Consider the following 16,905-nt stretch of genomic DNA (forward strand, 5'->3'; position numbering starts at 1 on the left):
TAAAATCATTTTAAATTGACTATAAATTTGAACATTTTCAAATGGTAAAGGTTAGCTGAAAAAAAAAAACACGTTAAGTTAAAAGGATCATGGCAAATCTTCAAAAATGGTTTCAGCTCTCAGAAGAATGTGCTTATCTTACTAACAGAATAGTTTTAGCAACAAGACATGAGTCGATTCTTCACTCTAAAATAGTCCAATTTAGTAAGAAAAGAATTTTTTTTTTAACAAACTTATATTACACTTGCTCTTAAGAAAAACATCCCCACATTCTTTAGCAGGAAGGAAACAGAATAGAAAAACCCCTACAGATCAAAGCCATTGATTTATTTTTGCCTAATATGTGTAGCAACAGCTACATCCAGTGGTCAGAGATGAGTAGTGACTTTTACAGCTATTAGTAAAAGGTACACTTGGAAACGGTTATTTTCAATATATTTAAGGTTTTGGGATAGGGGTTACCTTTCACTACAAATTAAGATTTTAAGGATATATGTAAGAATATTTGGGGAACAGAGGCCCTGAAGCAAGTGTTAAGAATAATTCCATTAAATCAAGTAGCTAAAATAAAACTCAAACCAAAAAGAGAACTTACAGATAACTTTATTGCTCACCTTTCACACAAAACACACCTCCAGCCATTTTCTTTCACAGCTTGACAATGTTTACATGTACAAAAACCCAGCAAGAAGCGTCATGTAGATTTCAGTAAAGGAGAATGTAAAACATCAACTCAGCTAGGCTTTTGTTTTCTGCAGCAATAATAAAGGGCCTCCTGCACTAAGCAAAAGTCTGTCTTCTTAGTTGGTAGTGCATTTCTTCCATTACAAAAAAAGTCTCCTGCCCAAAGCAAACTAACTTGTATTTGCTGAGCCAGCAGTATTAACTCATGCATAAAACAAATTTCAGTTTGCTGTTTCTTCTAGCAATTTCAAGTAAAAATAAGGTTGAAGGAGAAACTTGTTTTGGATGGATGCAGGTCAGTTTGAATTGCTATACTTAACTAGATGCCTACATATACTATATAGGTTTACAACTGAGTTTGATTTTATAATCTTTATGGATTTTGGCCGTGTTCAAGGTTTTCGGAGTTGAGTGTATGGTACAGTATTCCATCAAGAGGATAAGGCTACTGAATGTGCTATCTGCAGAAGAGCTCATTTAATAGGAACGGACCTGAAAGTTCTACCATGAAGCAAATGTGGCATAACCTCTTTGGATAAAAAAGCCAACCAGGGGCAGAACTGTGCTTGGAAAAAAGGCATTAGAATATTTTAAGCAAAACACTTAACATGGGTTTTTACTATGAGGAACTTGTCCTAGTTGTATATCTAAAAAAATCTAGAAGAATCCCCAATTTCAAAATGGCATATTGACCAGGTGAAGACTACTTATTCCAGCAATTTCTTCGAAAAAGTATGCATGTTCTGACTGTGGAATTAGTCGACTGGTCAGAGTAAAGGCAATTTTATTACTTTTTTAAAAAAATTCTTCCTACAAAGGAGAACTGTTGTATGTGTCTCTCAAATAAACAGGGTTATGTAAGGCCATTAAAAAAAACCAACAGAATTGAATGAGGACCTACAAATGCTTATACCAAGCAGGAATCTGCCTGCCACCTGTGGTCTCATTTGAGTTCAAAATCAATCCTGGATTCAGGATTCTGAAACTAAGTTTCTATTACTTGAGCTCTAGCAAAATGTAAGGTTCTGTAGCCTCAACTAGTATAATGTCTTCCCTGCCCAAATCCAGAATGACTATACTGATAACCTCCATGCTGGAAGTGCTGTTCAAATTGACCCCCTTGGTGATAATTCTGGCTCCCTCTCCCTCCCCAACCTCCTCCCTGGCCTCCGCGACCACCTCGGCCTCCGCGACCACCTCTTCCTCCACGGCCACTGCCTCGTTCACCATGGTGCCCACCTTCTTGGTATCTATTGTCCTGTTGGTACCCACCACCCTGATATCCACTTCCTGTATATGTAGATGTTTGGAAGCCACCATAACCACTGCTTTGATAGCCACCACTGTGGCCTCCATGATAGCCACCTGGCTGGAAACCTGAATCTCGGTAACCACCATCTTGGTAGCCACCTCCTCCTCCACTCCCTCCGTCTGTCCAGCCTCCTTGATGCTTATTTCCTCTTCCGCCCCCTCGACCACCGTGGTCATAGCCACCACGTCCACCTCTCCCTCCTCCTTGATCATGACCTCCTCGTCCTCCATACGAGGAATGTTCATAACCGCCTCTCCCTCCTCCTCGGCCTCCTGCTTGCTGCTGGGGACCATCTTGCCTTTTCTGCCATGGTGGCATCTCTGGGGGTGGAGGCTCAATTTCATTGGGCCTACCACCTCTGTCAGGTACCCTGCCCATCAAAACCTGTGGGAAGAGAAAGATATTTTAAACTATTTTACTTAAAAAACCAAACAAAAAGTATGTGAGACAAAATCAGAGGTTTTCTAATCACCTTATTGATGGCACAGGCAGTCTTTTCTCTAATAGAGCCACTGCTTGTCCTTAAAATCTTTGACAGGTCTTGTCTTGCGGCCAAAAGATGGGCAACAGAAATAACACTTTTAGGAGATAAGACTGAGCGTTTTGGCTGGTAAACTTTTGCTAGCTTTTCTGTCTGACTCTGTTGAAAGAAAAGTATTTAAAGACATTCAATTTTCAAAACAATGCAAGATGTGCTCATATTCAATGAGTTAAAGAGTTCTAAAATGTCTTTTAAATGTTATTTACTAGGTTCCAGACAGGAGAAAAATGTTAATATACTCACCATTGCTCTGACTTAGTCAAGAACTATCACACAATACAGCTGCCAGACTTGCTGATAAAGCAAGGAATGATGATGGGAGGTGGGGGGTGATAGGGTGGAGGGTTTTCCTTCAGGATCGTGGGGCTAAAAACAATTATTTCATTTATTTATATATAAGAACGTAAACTATTTCAACAATTTGGTTTTTAAATTTTCTCACCTTGGGTTTCTATAAGATAATGCTAGCTGGGACTAATTTCTAGTAATTATTTTGCTAACAAACATTTCTTGCAAAAGTGGTCCTCCATTTAATACTTCCCTCTATTATAAATAGCAAGTAATAAGTAGAGTCTACTTTAAGCATAGAGTGGAAGCCTAAGTTAATGATTAAGATTGTTAGCTCCAGAAAGATAGACAGATCACTGGGAAATCAGGAAACTTGGGTAAGTCACTAAGCCTTTGTTCCTTGGTTTCTTGAACTAAATAAGAAGTACAATAGCATCTAACTTACAGGGTTGTTATGCGAAGATTAATGTCATAACTGCTATGAAATATTTAGGATAGTACTTGGGCGATAAGTAACTCTCAATAAATGTTCACAGTTATTACTCAACAACTTAATTAAAGTATGCTTGATGATGTTATTTTCCAAATCTAAAATTGAAATTGACAAATGCTCAGTGGAGCAGAATATCTGGAATGTGTTATTACTAGAGGTATAGTTTTATTGGAAATATATAGCTTGTTGAATTTGGAAACAAAGTTCAATTCTAAAAATTCTTATTGGAGGAGAAGGCAGGCTAAATTGGGCCACATTTTCAACTTGTGAAGAGACTCTCAAGTCATTCATTCAAAACCACACCAAGATGCCTTAGCAGGTATCACACAGGGTTTCTCCGGTTACTTTCACTACCTTCTGAGTACGCTTCTTCTAGTGAATTTGTTGCAACGGCAGAGGTAAACTTGCCATGTAAGGCTAATATATGTTTTATTTTATTTTATTTGTATACTATGCAATGTGATGCATATATTTGGTTATTTAATAAATTTTATTTAAATGATTAAATAACCACAATTGTCAAAGCACATAAAATAATTTCAAGATTACAAAAGGTTAACAGTCACAATAAAAAAAAATCTGTTCACATGTATTTGAAAAACAAGACCACAAAAGATAAAAAAGCAAAGGATATAAAGAGAAAGGTTACACAAGATAAAGTATGAAAAAATGCAAAAAATACATATATTTCATATAAGAATTAAATGCAAATTGAAACAATCTAAATTTGGGAACAACAGCAATCTCCTATTTGCTAAATTTGGGTAAAAACAACTACAGATAAAACAAGCAGGGAAAAGCTTAAGAACAAAAAATATTTGACAAATTTGTTGGCTATACACAGGTATTCAAATATCAACCTGGGTGGAGGGTATATGTTAATGCAATCTACCTGTGCAATATGTCTCAAGAGCCTCGGAAATGTTAAAATTCTTAATTTGGTAATCTTACTTTTATATACTAACATTAAGAAGAATAAAAGTGATAACATAAAAATAAAATTCATGTGTTCCAAAGTGAAATGTGCTCCAAGATTTAAGTGAAACAGAAAAGTGAATATGGGTCTAATACTAGGGACACCTGATGAAATAAATTAGGGAGTAGTCATTAAACAACACAGAAACTTGTTAATATGTAGAAAATTGGAAAATGTTTAGATTAAGTGAAAAAAAATAGGATGCAAAAAGGTATGTACACTATTCTTGTGCACATTGACAAAGTGAGGAAGATAATACTAAAATGAGTTTAGCTGTTGTGCAAAGATGATGTGATAATCAGTGACTTTTTAATTCATTAAATACCTCTTGAATTGAAAGGATAAAGGGATTGCCACCCAGTAGCTTATCTGGAGAACATTTCCTGAATATGTCTTATATTTCTACTCCCTGTAGTCCCTATAGTACCTAGAATAAGTGGTCAATTAATATTCGTTGAATGGAAACAAACACCTTTGAAAAGTGGTTTGATGTATATCTCATATAACACTGATTTAAAATGAAATTTCAAAGTGCAATACATTTCATTAAATGAAGCAAAAAATTAATTTATGCAAATTAATTTGTATAGTCTTTCCTTATTCTCCAATAAATTTATATATTTCATAGAATTTTGTATGTTAGTTCAAAAGGATCTTAAATATCACCTAGCCTAACCATATCACTTTAAAGATATTAAAAATGAGGCGAGCAAATGGAAGCTGATGGGCCTTAGTTGTACAGCCTATCAATGGAAGTGCCGAGCCCGGAACCTCGGTCTGGTGCACTTCTTCTGGTGCACTCTATCCATCACTGTATGCTTTTAAAGCTGAGAGTTAAAGTTACTGTTTTTCAAATATATCACCATGATGAGAATGAAATGACTATTTATATTCAAAGATAATTTGAGAAAGGACTGCTATTTTCTAAATAACAGTGGTAGAAGGGAATTAAAGTTATTCCTGGCATTACTATTAACTAGCTGTGAGATCTTAAGTAAAGTCTCCATTTATCTGGGTTTCCATTTTCTTGCTTATAAAATGAGTGGGGTTAAGACTTATTTTTAAATCCTAACTCTAAAATATTCAAATTCTATAAATATCTACCCTAACAATGAAAAGACAAATATAACTGTGCTAAGTTTTAAAGATTTTAAGTAAAACTATTATAATAGCAAGATCACTGGAAAACTAAGAAAAAACTCGATTTTCTCAGTAAATTAAAATTCAGATGAAAACTTGTTTTCAAAGATGAATGAACAATTAAGGAAATACCTAGCAATAACACATCTGGACCAACTATTACAATAGTTCCATTTTACGGTCCTAGGTCAAATTAGTCAATCATGCCAATTAATTCTCTCATACTGATCATATAGTAGGTATTTAATATTTGTTGAATAACCAAGACTTTTACCTGGATTACCTCATTTAAACTGAAATAAAACTTGGATTTATCTCATTTAAACTAAACTAAGATAAAGTCTTAGCAGATTATTCAATTCTCTATAAGTAGATCATTGCATTTGGTTATACAAAATTATTTCTAACTTAAGTGACCAGGTGTTAAAGTATAGCATATAAATAATTTGCAAACAGAATTATTTAATAAGTTTCATATATTAATTTTCTCTCACAAATGGATGTTTCCAGTGGGAGCTATAAAATCCAGTTTTGTTGAAAAATAACATGTTTTTTATGTATTCCTCTTGCAGTCTCCACTGTACCTGAACTGTGCTAGGAATTCTCAGGTATATAGACATTTACAGGAATGTCTATAAATATTATTCTTTTAAATTACTTAATGTGTACCTTAGCTCTGTCAGACCAGCCAAAGGACTGTACAGTGACATCCAAACGTTTTATTAGCAGCTTTCTCCGAACTTCATATTCATTGGCTATGGCTTGGTTAATTGCTTCTATCTTTTCCTGAAACAAAGTAAGACCACTTAGAATTTAAATCTGCTTGCTCCTGTCTCAAAAAAACAGAAATCGTTTTATTCATAAGTGTATATCCAGCACTTAGTACACACAGTCCCTTCCACAGAGATCATTAGTTACCAGACAAAAGGACAGGTAAAATATTTAAGTATCAAAACATAATAAAGAATATTGTAAAACACACAATTCTCATTTAGCTGTCCCATAATTCACTGTGTGAAGCTCAAGGTAATGTGGTTTTTTGTCTTGAACGTAACCAATTTGGCAATTAGAAACACATATACTGAATTTCAATTTATTTTATTTAGCTTTGTGTGATAGTTACAAATGATGAGATAAAGTCTTCTAATTTTACACAAAATTATTCCGCATTAGTTTTGAGATTCACAAAAACGATACTCATTTTAAGAAAGTCCACCTGAAAACTACATAATAGGAAAATATAACTTAAAAAGCACAACTTATAAATACTGACATCAAAATAATTATGTATGGTTCACTACTCACCCAGTGGGCTGGTCCCATTGGTTTCTTCAATAAAGCCTTTCCCACATGATTAGGCGGAACTTTTGCTAATGTTTCCTTTAACTGACACAAAAACATAAATAAATCTTAAAAAGTAAAACGTATCCTCCTCATTTGCCCAATTCCCATCATATCTTGCCATCAAAAGAAGATTCCTGACAGAGGCAAAGGTGGAGGACATTTTGAAATACAAAAGATCTACATGAAAAAAGGCACTCACTCTGCCCACTCATCACGTGCTTACAGAAGTATGATTTCTTCACTGCACCTTGAACAGTGCCTGACGACAGTAGGCACTCAATGAGTATGTGCTGAATGACAAATGAACACACACAGAAAATCTGCACTACAATACACTGCCACTTCTCCATAGTGTTCAGCCAAAGAGTGTGCATCTATCCCAAAATGCAAATGTACCAATTCTTAGGGTCCAGCAGACATATATATAGAGAATAACTTTGTTATAACAAAGATTATTAGTAAGATTGCTTGTTCCTAGTCAATTATATTTTTGAAAACCATAACTGCTGATAATTTGTGGCATGAAAATAGGTCTGATTTATTTTCACATCTAGATTATGTTAGCATTCAACAAATCTAGTTTGCCAAGTAAAACAAATAGGACTTGAAGTGACTGGATTAAAAAACAAAGAACATTAACATCCTTTACTGACCAGTCAATGGGGAGGAAGGTGGTAAATATTTAATGCTAAAGACCTTTAAAAAATTAAGTATAACAAAGTTCAGTGATAAAATGATTTTTAAAAGGACTTAAGTCTCATTTTATAAATGAAGAAAGTAAAGTTTCCTTTTAGAAAAAGAAACAGGCTAACATGTTAAAAAAATAATAAAATATTAATTTCTCTTTAAAGTACCTAGAATTTAAAACCCCAAACTCATTTAGTAGCAATTATTTAAGAATATGCACATTAGGTTCCCACTAAAAAAAAATCAACGTCATAGTTTCATTTCATACAAATTAAAGACTATGCCTTTAATACACTACAATCTGGTACTAAAGGTCTTACTTTTTTTTCAATCCCGCTGAAGAATTGGAACATAGTTATATTGGCTGGAGGTTTGGACATTCCTAGAGCAATACATATGCCTTTCAACTCTTGAAAGACCTCACTACCGCCTCCTTCTTGAGCTTTTTTTGGAGGAGCATTCACATAGAGCATTCTGGCAGCTTCTAGCTCTGAGATGAGGTATGCTGAAGTAAACAAAATAAGATTTCAAAATGAGATACAGCTATAGTTAATAGTTATAAGTCTTGGGTCACAACTCTATAGACCTAATGATATGTAATTTTTAAAGCTGCAAGAATGGACAAAAACAAAGAAAACCACTTTTACTTGTGAATGAAAAAACACATAAATCAGTTCTGTAATTCTGATATTCAACTGATACATAATGTTTAAAGGTTGACTTAAAAATAAGCAATTCTTTGAAACCAAAGGATCACACTAGATCAAGTATAAAATTGGATTCTTTAATTTCACTCTTAAGGAACTTCCAGGGTAAGCATCTGTTAACACATTTGCAAAATGTGGCAGGTGGCCAATTTTTGTGACAAATAAAAAGGTTACCTTTTTCACTTTCTCATCATGTGTATGAGCGCCAGTGATACATCCACCTTGCCTCTTTCCTTTCAATACTCAGGCAGCCTGTCTAGAACTGGCATGAAACAATATTTCTAAGTGGCTGAAGTTCAACTTATTTAAGAGGCATACAAAGAGAAATGGGAAGGCATGAAACTCCCAAAAGTTCCTTTCCACAGCCTCTAGTATCCTAATGTCACCTCTGGCTGCTCAAAGAAAATCCTCCTGCATCTATATTCTTCTCAAGACTTTCCCATACTTCCCTCATCCCTCCAAAAAACCCTTTCAAATCCATCCTTGGTAAAATTCCCATCTGTACGATATCATCCATCCTCTTGTATGTTGAGTTCGGCCAGGTATAGTGAGGGCAGCAATCTGTTTCAGGTAATAATTCAGTTTAAGGTATAAACATTCAGTAATGTTCCTTTAACCTTCCTAAGACATTTAAATTTTATTAAAAAATGATTAATAATCCCTTGGATTTCAGTATGTGACAAAGTAAGAACCTTCAGACAATATAAGAAAATATATAAGTTTTGGAAAAAGACATTTTCTGGGCCACTAAATCTTATTAGAAGTATAAAAGTATGACCGGTTTTAATATCTTATTTCCTATAACCAAGAAGCAACACAATAAGCACAGGAGTAATAATTTTGGCACATCATTTCTGAAAAGCTGGCAACTCTTGTTCTAGAACAATAAATATAGGAAGTTTCTGGAAAGATCATTTTAAATGGGTTTGATAAAATTTTAATGTGTTTGATATAGCAAACTGTATTTACAAGTTAACATAATACAAATACATAAAAAACTCAAAAACAGTACCCCCCCTTATGAAAATAATCACTGTTTTTGTAAATGAACTCTTAATGGAACACTATCATGCTCTTTGTTTATGTATTATCTATGGCTGCAATGACAGAGTCGAGTAGTTGGAGTTGGGACACACACCATCTGTGGTCCACAAAGCCTAAAATATTTACTATCTGCCCCTTTAAGAAGTTGTTGGATCCAGTTCTACAGCATCATATACTGTATGATTTGATAAACTGATTCTCTAACTTGGGGCAACATACTCAGACATTTACAAAACTAGTTCCCCAATGTAATTATCATCAAAAAACATGAACTGAAAGGGTATGTTCAAAGCACCAGAAAAGGTCCTGAAGATACAAAAACAAAATTATTCTTACTGACAATCTAAATAAAAAATAAGTGCAAAAAAAAAAAAAAAACAAAACCCCACAAAAAACAAAACCATAAACAGCTCTCTGTTAGGAACTCAGATATCTGACTTACTTTACCAAGGTAACCCATCTGAGAACCACAAAGGTCAATGATGAGCCAAACAAAGTCCTTAATCTGACTCACAGAGTTTTTCCAGTCTATTTTACTAATAATTCTAATGAGGTTGGCTTGTTGTTACATCCCCTGACCTCCCACACAATACAATGTGTTAAAAGAATTAAACTAGTGAGACAAAGGTCCTTGAAGAAGTAAAATTATTGCATCAAGATGTGACAACTAATCCTTGAAAAGATGAGAAATATTTACATGGAGAAGGTAGAGAATGAAATGATTGTAAGAGAGGATAAAGACTGAGAGGAATATGTTAAGAAGGAAAAAAAGCGTAAGTGAAGATGAAGAGGAAGGAAAAGGAGCAGTGTGGATGCGTTTATGAAGAATTCAAAGAGCAAGCAACTTGGTTGATTCAGTCATTTATTTGAAGAGCAAATAGTTGTATATTCTTCAAGAGCCTTTGAGGTTATGGTACATGAAAATAAAGCCTATAATTATGGCCTGAATTCAAAACAATGTTCAGTCCAGTCTGCTTAAGAAATAATTTTACAAAGATTTAGATTCAAATTGCTTTTACAAGTTATCAGTGCTAAAAGGGCAAATGCTGAGCTCTTCGGAAGAATTAGCTAGTCAGGGTCATTTTAAAAAATTCCAGACAGCTGGTATCTTCCTATGTAACATAACATACATATAATAGATAAGTAGAATTTATTATTCTACCAATAATAAATATTATCAGTGAAGATAAGAAGCATGACAAAGGAAGAATTGGTGAATATATTGGTGCTTGAGCTAGTTATGGAAAATATATAATTTTAAGGATACAGAATGAATGCATAAGACTATATTCAGCTATACTTTCTAACCTTATGTGCATATCCCCTCAGTAACAATTGTGTGACAGGCAAAGGAAAAATTAAGAAAGTCACTCTGGAATAGGTTATTACCTGAGATTAATGGCTACAAATTCCTTTAAAAAAAAAAAAAAATTGAACCTTCAAAACAGGAGTCATATTACTCTTCAGAAATCATAGCACAATTGTAAAAATAAATTCAAGCATGTAAAAATCCTCTGAATTGTGTGTCATAATAAAGAACTATAATAGTTAACTAAAGTGTAATCTAAATATGTTTTAGAATGCTATAAAAATTCTGAGAATATTGGTTGTATTTATTGGAGTGCTTATAAAAAGCAGTAAAATTTGTGAGTCTACTTACTGTTTTCAGGGTGTTATATATAAGTTGGTATATAAGAAAGCAAGGAAGAAAAGACTTTTCATAAAAATTTATATTCCAGAATGGTCAGTAAATGTAGGAAGAAGCCAACTACTATTCTAGAGAACCTTTACATTGTAATTTGACATATTTACAAATAAAAACAAAATTCTCAAATAATTAACCATCTACAAAGAAATATCAACAGGACAAAAATGCTTTAAATAGTTACATTTAGCATTAACTTGAATGTATGCTTTATCTCTTCACAACATTAATTTAAAAAATACCTTCACTATTCCTACACTGTCTTCCTAAGTCAATTTTAATATGAGCGCCTAGTCCAGAATTCTAAGGTTTAATGATCACACACTTGAACAACATTCCAACACTACCAATGGCTACTTCAGGTCAAGTGGAATAGCTCAAGTACCACCAAAGTTGAAATGACTTTCAACTAAATTGGTAATTTAAGAAGCTGTTTTCTTAAATTAAAAAAAAAAAAAAGCATTCTGAATTAAATCCATAATGAAACAAAACAAAACAGCCAGTTTATTATAATCATAGAAAACATAAATAGGAAATAAATGCTACATTCTTGTAGCTATGAACTTACTGAGCAAAAGGAGGCAGTTCTTCTGAACAAGAAGGCGCTTGGTCACATCCCCTGATGTCAGTGAAAGATATGGACAGTTCATTTCCCCTAGTAGCCCACTCACCTCAAGCTGGAATTCTTCAGCTTCATTTGGGCCTTTTAAGAATTAAAATAATCTTATTTAATAATACTGATTTCCCTCCCATTACTGTAATTATATATAAATTAAAATTTTAATAGGATTTTCCTGACTTCCTTTCCTAACTCATCCTTCTCACAAGACTGCCAACTTTCCTTAATAGTTTTCATTAGTTTATTCCTTTAAAATTTTTATTTTATTTTTCTTTTAGAATTTTAAATGCCTCATCTCATCTAATTCTTCTACCTTGAAATATTCTTCAGAGGCCCTCTGGTTTGCCCTTCCCAGGATATTCAGTTATAATCACCCCCACAAATATTCATGTCAGGCCAGGCCAGGAGCAGTGAGACTCACTTCCACTTCACTAAATCATTTCCTTGTGATTGAGAAGTCTTTTATTCTTCACACCTCCATCAAATCCCACCCAAACATCAAAGCCCAAGAGTTGCCTGGTCCATACTGAAACCTTCCCCACATACTGTAGCACTCACTGATTCCCCCCTTGCTCTTCCTGTGAACCACAAAGTGAAAAATTTAACTACTCTACTAATCTTCAGTTGTTTCACTTGTACCTAATAGTCCCACTTAGACTAAATATGACATGGTGAATAGTTCCATATTCCTGTAATATTTGATAAAGTATTGCGTTCACTGGGTGAGCCAAGGTTAAAAAACAAACACAAAAAACTCTTTCTTATTATTTTGATGGTTCCCTATTCAATATCAAAGAAGGATAAAAATTAAATGACAAACTTTGAGTTACTTGACTTGAGTCCATTTTCTCATCTGTAAAACGAGAAGGTTGTATTATCAATGCCTTGCAAACAGTTTTCTGTGAACCGTAGAGATCCACAGAGTTCCTTTAGGAGCAGCTGGGGAGGATGAGGAGTGCTAAAGGAACCCACTTTGGATTTCAAATAGAATCACACTTTTATCTGATTTATATATTGGCGTCTATATGTTTCATTTGAACAAAGAGGCCCAGGTTAAAAACAGTCGTCACTTAGTATAGGTACTTTCAAAGTTTCCTACCATCTCTGAAATGTTAGGTCAAGAGCAATTCAGTGGATGAAAGTGCTGGTTCCTGAACCTGATTGCTGGGGTCCAGTCCTGCTCCATCACTACAGTGTGTGACTTCAGACAATACAACTAACTTCTTTGTGCTTTTTTGTTCAATGTATAAAAAAGTAATGAAACCTACCTCATCAGGTCACCCTGAGTTTTAAACGAATTAATCAGGTAAATTGCTTAGGCATAGCAAGTGCTCAATAAATAGAAGCTGCTATTATGTTACACTGTATTCTCCTTAATAATTAGAATTGAATGCAACTAACATGTTCACATTAAATATACAAACCATTCAAGAGAGTGGATCTTCAAACCTTAATTTTCCTTAAGGGTGGGTTAATAGTGGGCTTTTTTTTGGACTCCTATTATAGGTTTATCTATGGTAGGAGGGAACCAGAAGGAGCATCATCAGGTTCCAAGCTTTTGTGTCTTTTGCAGAATCCACAAACTAGCGCTACAGCAATAACAAAAATAGCAAATATAAAACAACTCTTAATCCCCTAAATCGGGTGATACTGGAGTTTCAATCATATTCACTGTGATACAGAAAGCCTCTTAATAAAGTGTTCTCTTTCTTGCCATTCATAAAAAAATTGCAATGCATTTACTCTAAATGCTATATATACTTAAGGAATTGGATAGTCCTAGGGAAAAAACCCTAATTTCTAGTTCTAGCCACCAATCTAGGATCTCACAAGTTATGTTTTATGAAGTATGAAAAGTTCATTTACTCCATCCTTTTTGTTTCTCAGTAAGGGGTCTGTTTAGCCTCCACAATTTTTAATAGCTATATATGTGACTCTATTCTGTTTTTTTCAACTTCTGAATCTCCTTGTCTCTAAAAACAATGAAGGGGAAGAAAATCTTGGCTTCCTTACAAGGTTTGTCTTTACATTTATAGAAACTTTGAGCTTTCAGCATTAGTACTGATTAATGTTCAATCAATAACACCCCTGTTTTAATTTTGTATTTTGCACCTAAAAGTGAATGTTTACTTACTGTTAGTTGCTTGTACATTTTCCTCTAGTTTACAGAGTACTCTTAATTCAGACACCAGCCAAGCACAGAGTTTGGTAAACTCGGGGGAACTGGCTCCACTAGAGACTGCCTGAGACAGAGCACCATCTTCTAACAACGGACCCTTGTAACTGGTGAGCAAGAAATTATACTTCAGAAGAAGAATATAAAATCATACCCAGTATAGTAATATTATTTGCATATTAAGCAATAATTTAAAAGAAATGTTATTATAACCAATTTCTAAACATGCAAATAGAAATAAAACTTGAACTATACTCTTAGAAAAACCAGCTAAATCGTAACTGCATTTCAACCCTTTAAAATTTATATGACTATTTAAAAGAATCATATATACTATATCAATTTCGGTAAATTTATTGAAAGCATTTATTGTACAAAGGGTCTGCTATCTTACTTTAATTGAATTGAGTATTAAAGTCAGATTAACAAGTGATAGCCAATAATATTATGTTTTACTATTACAGAAATAAAACTTAGAAATTTTTTCAGAAATCAATTAGATTTTTAATGACTTTCTTTAAAAGCAAAAACTTTTCAATCAACCACTTATTTGCTTTTTCTATATTTAATGACAGTTAAGACTAGTAAGACATAGTACCAGAGAAATGTCAAGATTAATAATTGCCGGTAAGCTGCTGTTTGGGTGTAAAAGTCTGATTTTTACAATATTATAAAATGTTCAAACATTCATAAAAGACAATAGTAATACTGAATCTCAATTACCTATATTTTAGAATTAAAGAAATTTGCCACTCGAGTTATTTTAAAGTATATATTCTTTTGAGGATTATTTTATCCTCTTTTAAATGAAATATTGATTGAAATACTGTTATTAAATATGGTTAAGATAATTTGATGTTTGAGGTATTTTAGAGAAACAATGATACTCGATGCTTTTAAAATATGATTATATATTTATGGAATGGAAAAAGTATTATACAAAAAATGAGACTATACTCTGCCATCCAGATTCAGAATCTGATATTAAGAGACTAGACCTAGGAATTTCTCATGTTTCATATAGACTTTATTAGTTTTTTGATATGTAATTCCTGAATTCCTAGTGTGTGCCAGGTTAGAGATTTCTCCATGAATCCTTCAAAAACACACACGAACCAGCCATCATTAAAGCTGAATTTTAATGCTTGATCACCACCACCATGTTAAAACTGATATAGTCTCCAGAACGGCCCATGATTTACATTACAAACTATCTCAATTATTTATTTGGCTTACAATTATTACAAGAACAATTACTCTTATAGTTCCCAAAAGAAGAAAGTTGTAGTTGAAAGAGTAAAAGAACAAGAATATTGGGAAGAAACAGCATCTGTCACCAATTCTTAAGCCTCCACCCATGCAGAATATGACTATATTTAATAAGGAATACCTCTTTCTTCTCAAAGACTAACCTCAAGTGTTACTTTCCTTTCACAGCAAAAGAAAGGAAGGGGCTCTCAGTGCTCCTCACAGCGTATTCACACATTAGACTGTGTGAACTTCTCTTCTACCCTAACCTTGTATACCCTTTGTACCTACCCCAATGCCTGCCAGAAAGCAAGCATTCCTCAAAAATGTTTACTGAATGAATGCTATCGTGTGTGAGCAAGCAATTTAGTCTGATTAGTCCATCAAAAAGAGACCATTATCCTGAATGGGATTTTTGCTTATGCCCTAATCAAAAAAAATAAGCCCCTGGTCCCATACTGTCTGAAATATTCATGAAAATTCAGAGCAAGTTCCAAAGAAAATAGTAATTCACTTGACAAAGAAAGATGATAAAGCACTGATAACTTCCTTTCCCAAAAATTTCTACCATGACAGCAAGTTAGTTAAGTGGGCAGACACTGGGGCCCCTAACAGTGTCCTTTCCTAAAGAAGGTTCCCCTCAAAGGGTAAAGGAAAGTTTTGATAAAGGACTTGTTACTTATAAAGAGTATTTTTTGACACTGTACCGTGACCAAATAGTTAATCATACAATTTGTTTTGAACCACATTTAGCCAAAGGAGTTCTAAGTTCTTAAGTTTTAATAGAGTACTCTGATCTGGGTGACCCAGTCAGATAAGAAGCCCTACTTCCAGCTTCTAGATATTGGTAAAGTATGGTTGGGTAGCTGTCACGAGGAGGAGAAACAAAATGCAAAAAAAAAATATGCAGAAATTTGGTGGGGGAAGATGATGGAAGGGTGAGAGCTAAGGGTGTTTCAATGAAGCTAAGTGTTAGAGTCCAGGGAACTGCCAGTGGTTCCCATGGAGGAGTGATAGGTGCATCAGTAAGCTAGCTAGTGGGACGGAGGCAGAGCACAGGAAAAGCCAGGCTGCATGCAGAGAGATGACTGAGCAAAGGAGATTTTTGGAGAGAAGTGGGGTAAGGTAGGCTCAAGAGCAGAGAGAGAGGAGCAGGAAGTTTGGAGGGCAAGTGGGAAGGGAGAGAATCAACTTTGGCAACGTCTGCGGAGAGGGGCTAGGGTAGAAGGATGGGGAGCAAGCAGAGCTGGACGTGAGGGGTGGGGGCGACAACCAGAGGCCAGACAATGACACGCATGACTGACAAACGCTGCGGGAAACTCGGCTGCAGGGAGCATGGGGTGGGCCTCAGGGCGTCGGAGTTGGAGGGCCCCGAGCCCGCGGAGCAGGCAATGGACGTGGCATTGGGGTCCCGGGGCCAAAGGAAGGCGACAGCCAGGAGCCACGGGGTGCGGCGTGGAGACAGAGCTGGTGTCTCAGAATGGGGTGGAGGAGGAGTTCCCGGGGGACCGGGCAGTGTGGGGTTTGCGAGACCCATGCCCTGGCAACCTTACCCTAGATCTTCCAACGACTCCAAGATGTCAGTCTCCATGAGGTCACACTCCATGCTACTGTGGTATTCAAATTTCCGAGGCGTCAGGCTCCCCTCTTCGCCGGCAACGCGTACTCTCGCGCATGCGTTACCTTCCCGGAACTTCCAAATCGACAGCAGGCGCCTCAGCTCCTGAACTGCGCATGTCCCGAGCGTGCGCAAGAAGCTTGGTCCCACCTGCCGCCGCGTTCCTGCCAGCCAAAGGATTGCCTGGAGGCACAGCTCTGCACATGCGTAGTACCTGTATAATGAAGCCAGCCGCCAGAAGAAGGGCAGGAGGACTGGCTGCGTGGCAGCTGGGCGTGGGGACCTGGCCAAAGGGGAGAGCGCTGTTCTTTCTTTATTGGGTG

The 16,905-nt window shown here is 35.4% G+C and overlaps 1 protein-coding gene across 1 annotated transcript; it reads right to left on the reverse strand.

The window, feature by feature from the left end:
• Positions 1-587: 587 nt before the first annotated feature.
• FAM98A (family with sequence similarity 98 member A) lies at positions 588-16,683 on the reverse strand. Its single transcript, XM_012523065.4, has 8 exons — positions 16,518-16,683; positions 13,675-13,823; positions 11,490-11,624; positions 7,786-7,970; positions 6,740-6,820; positions 6,104-6,220; positions 2,469-2,636; positions 588-2,380 (listed from the first exon to the last, which is right to left on the reverse strand). Exons 1-8 carry the CDS (start codon positions 16,568-16,570, stop codon positions 1,718-1,720), a joined length of 1,551 nt encoding a protein of 516 aa, XP_012378519.3. The 5' UTR covers positions 16,571-16,683; the 3' UTR covers positions 588-1,717.
• Positions 16,684-16,905: the final 222 nt, after the last annotated feature.

This window comes from Dasypus novemcinctus, chromosome 17 (assembly GCF_030445035.2).
Source record: "Dasypus novemcinctus isolate mDasNov1 chromosome 17, mDasNov1.1.hap2, whole genome shotgun sequence".
In the NCBI taxonomy this organism is placed as follows: domain Eukaryota; kingdom Metazoa; phylum Chordata; class Mammalia; order Cingulata; family Dasypodidae; genus Dasypus; species Dasypus novemcinctus.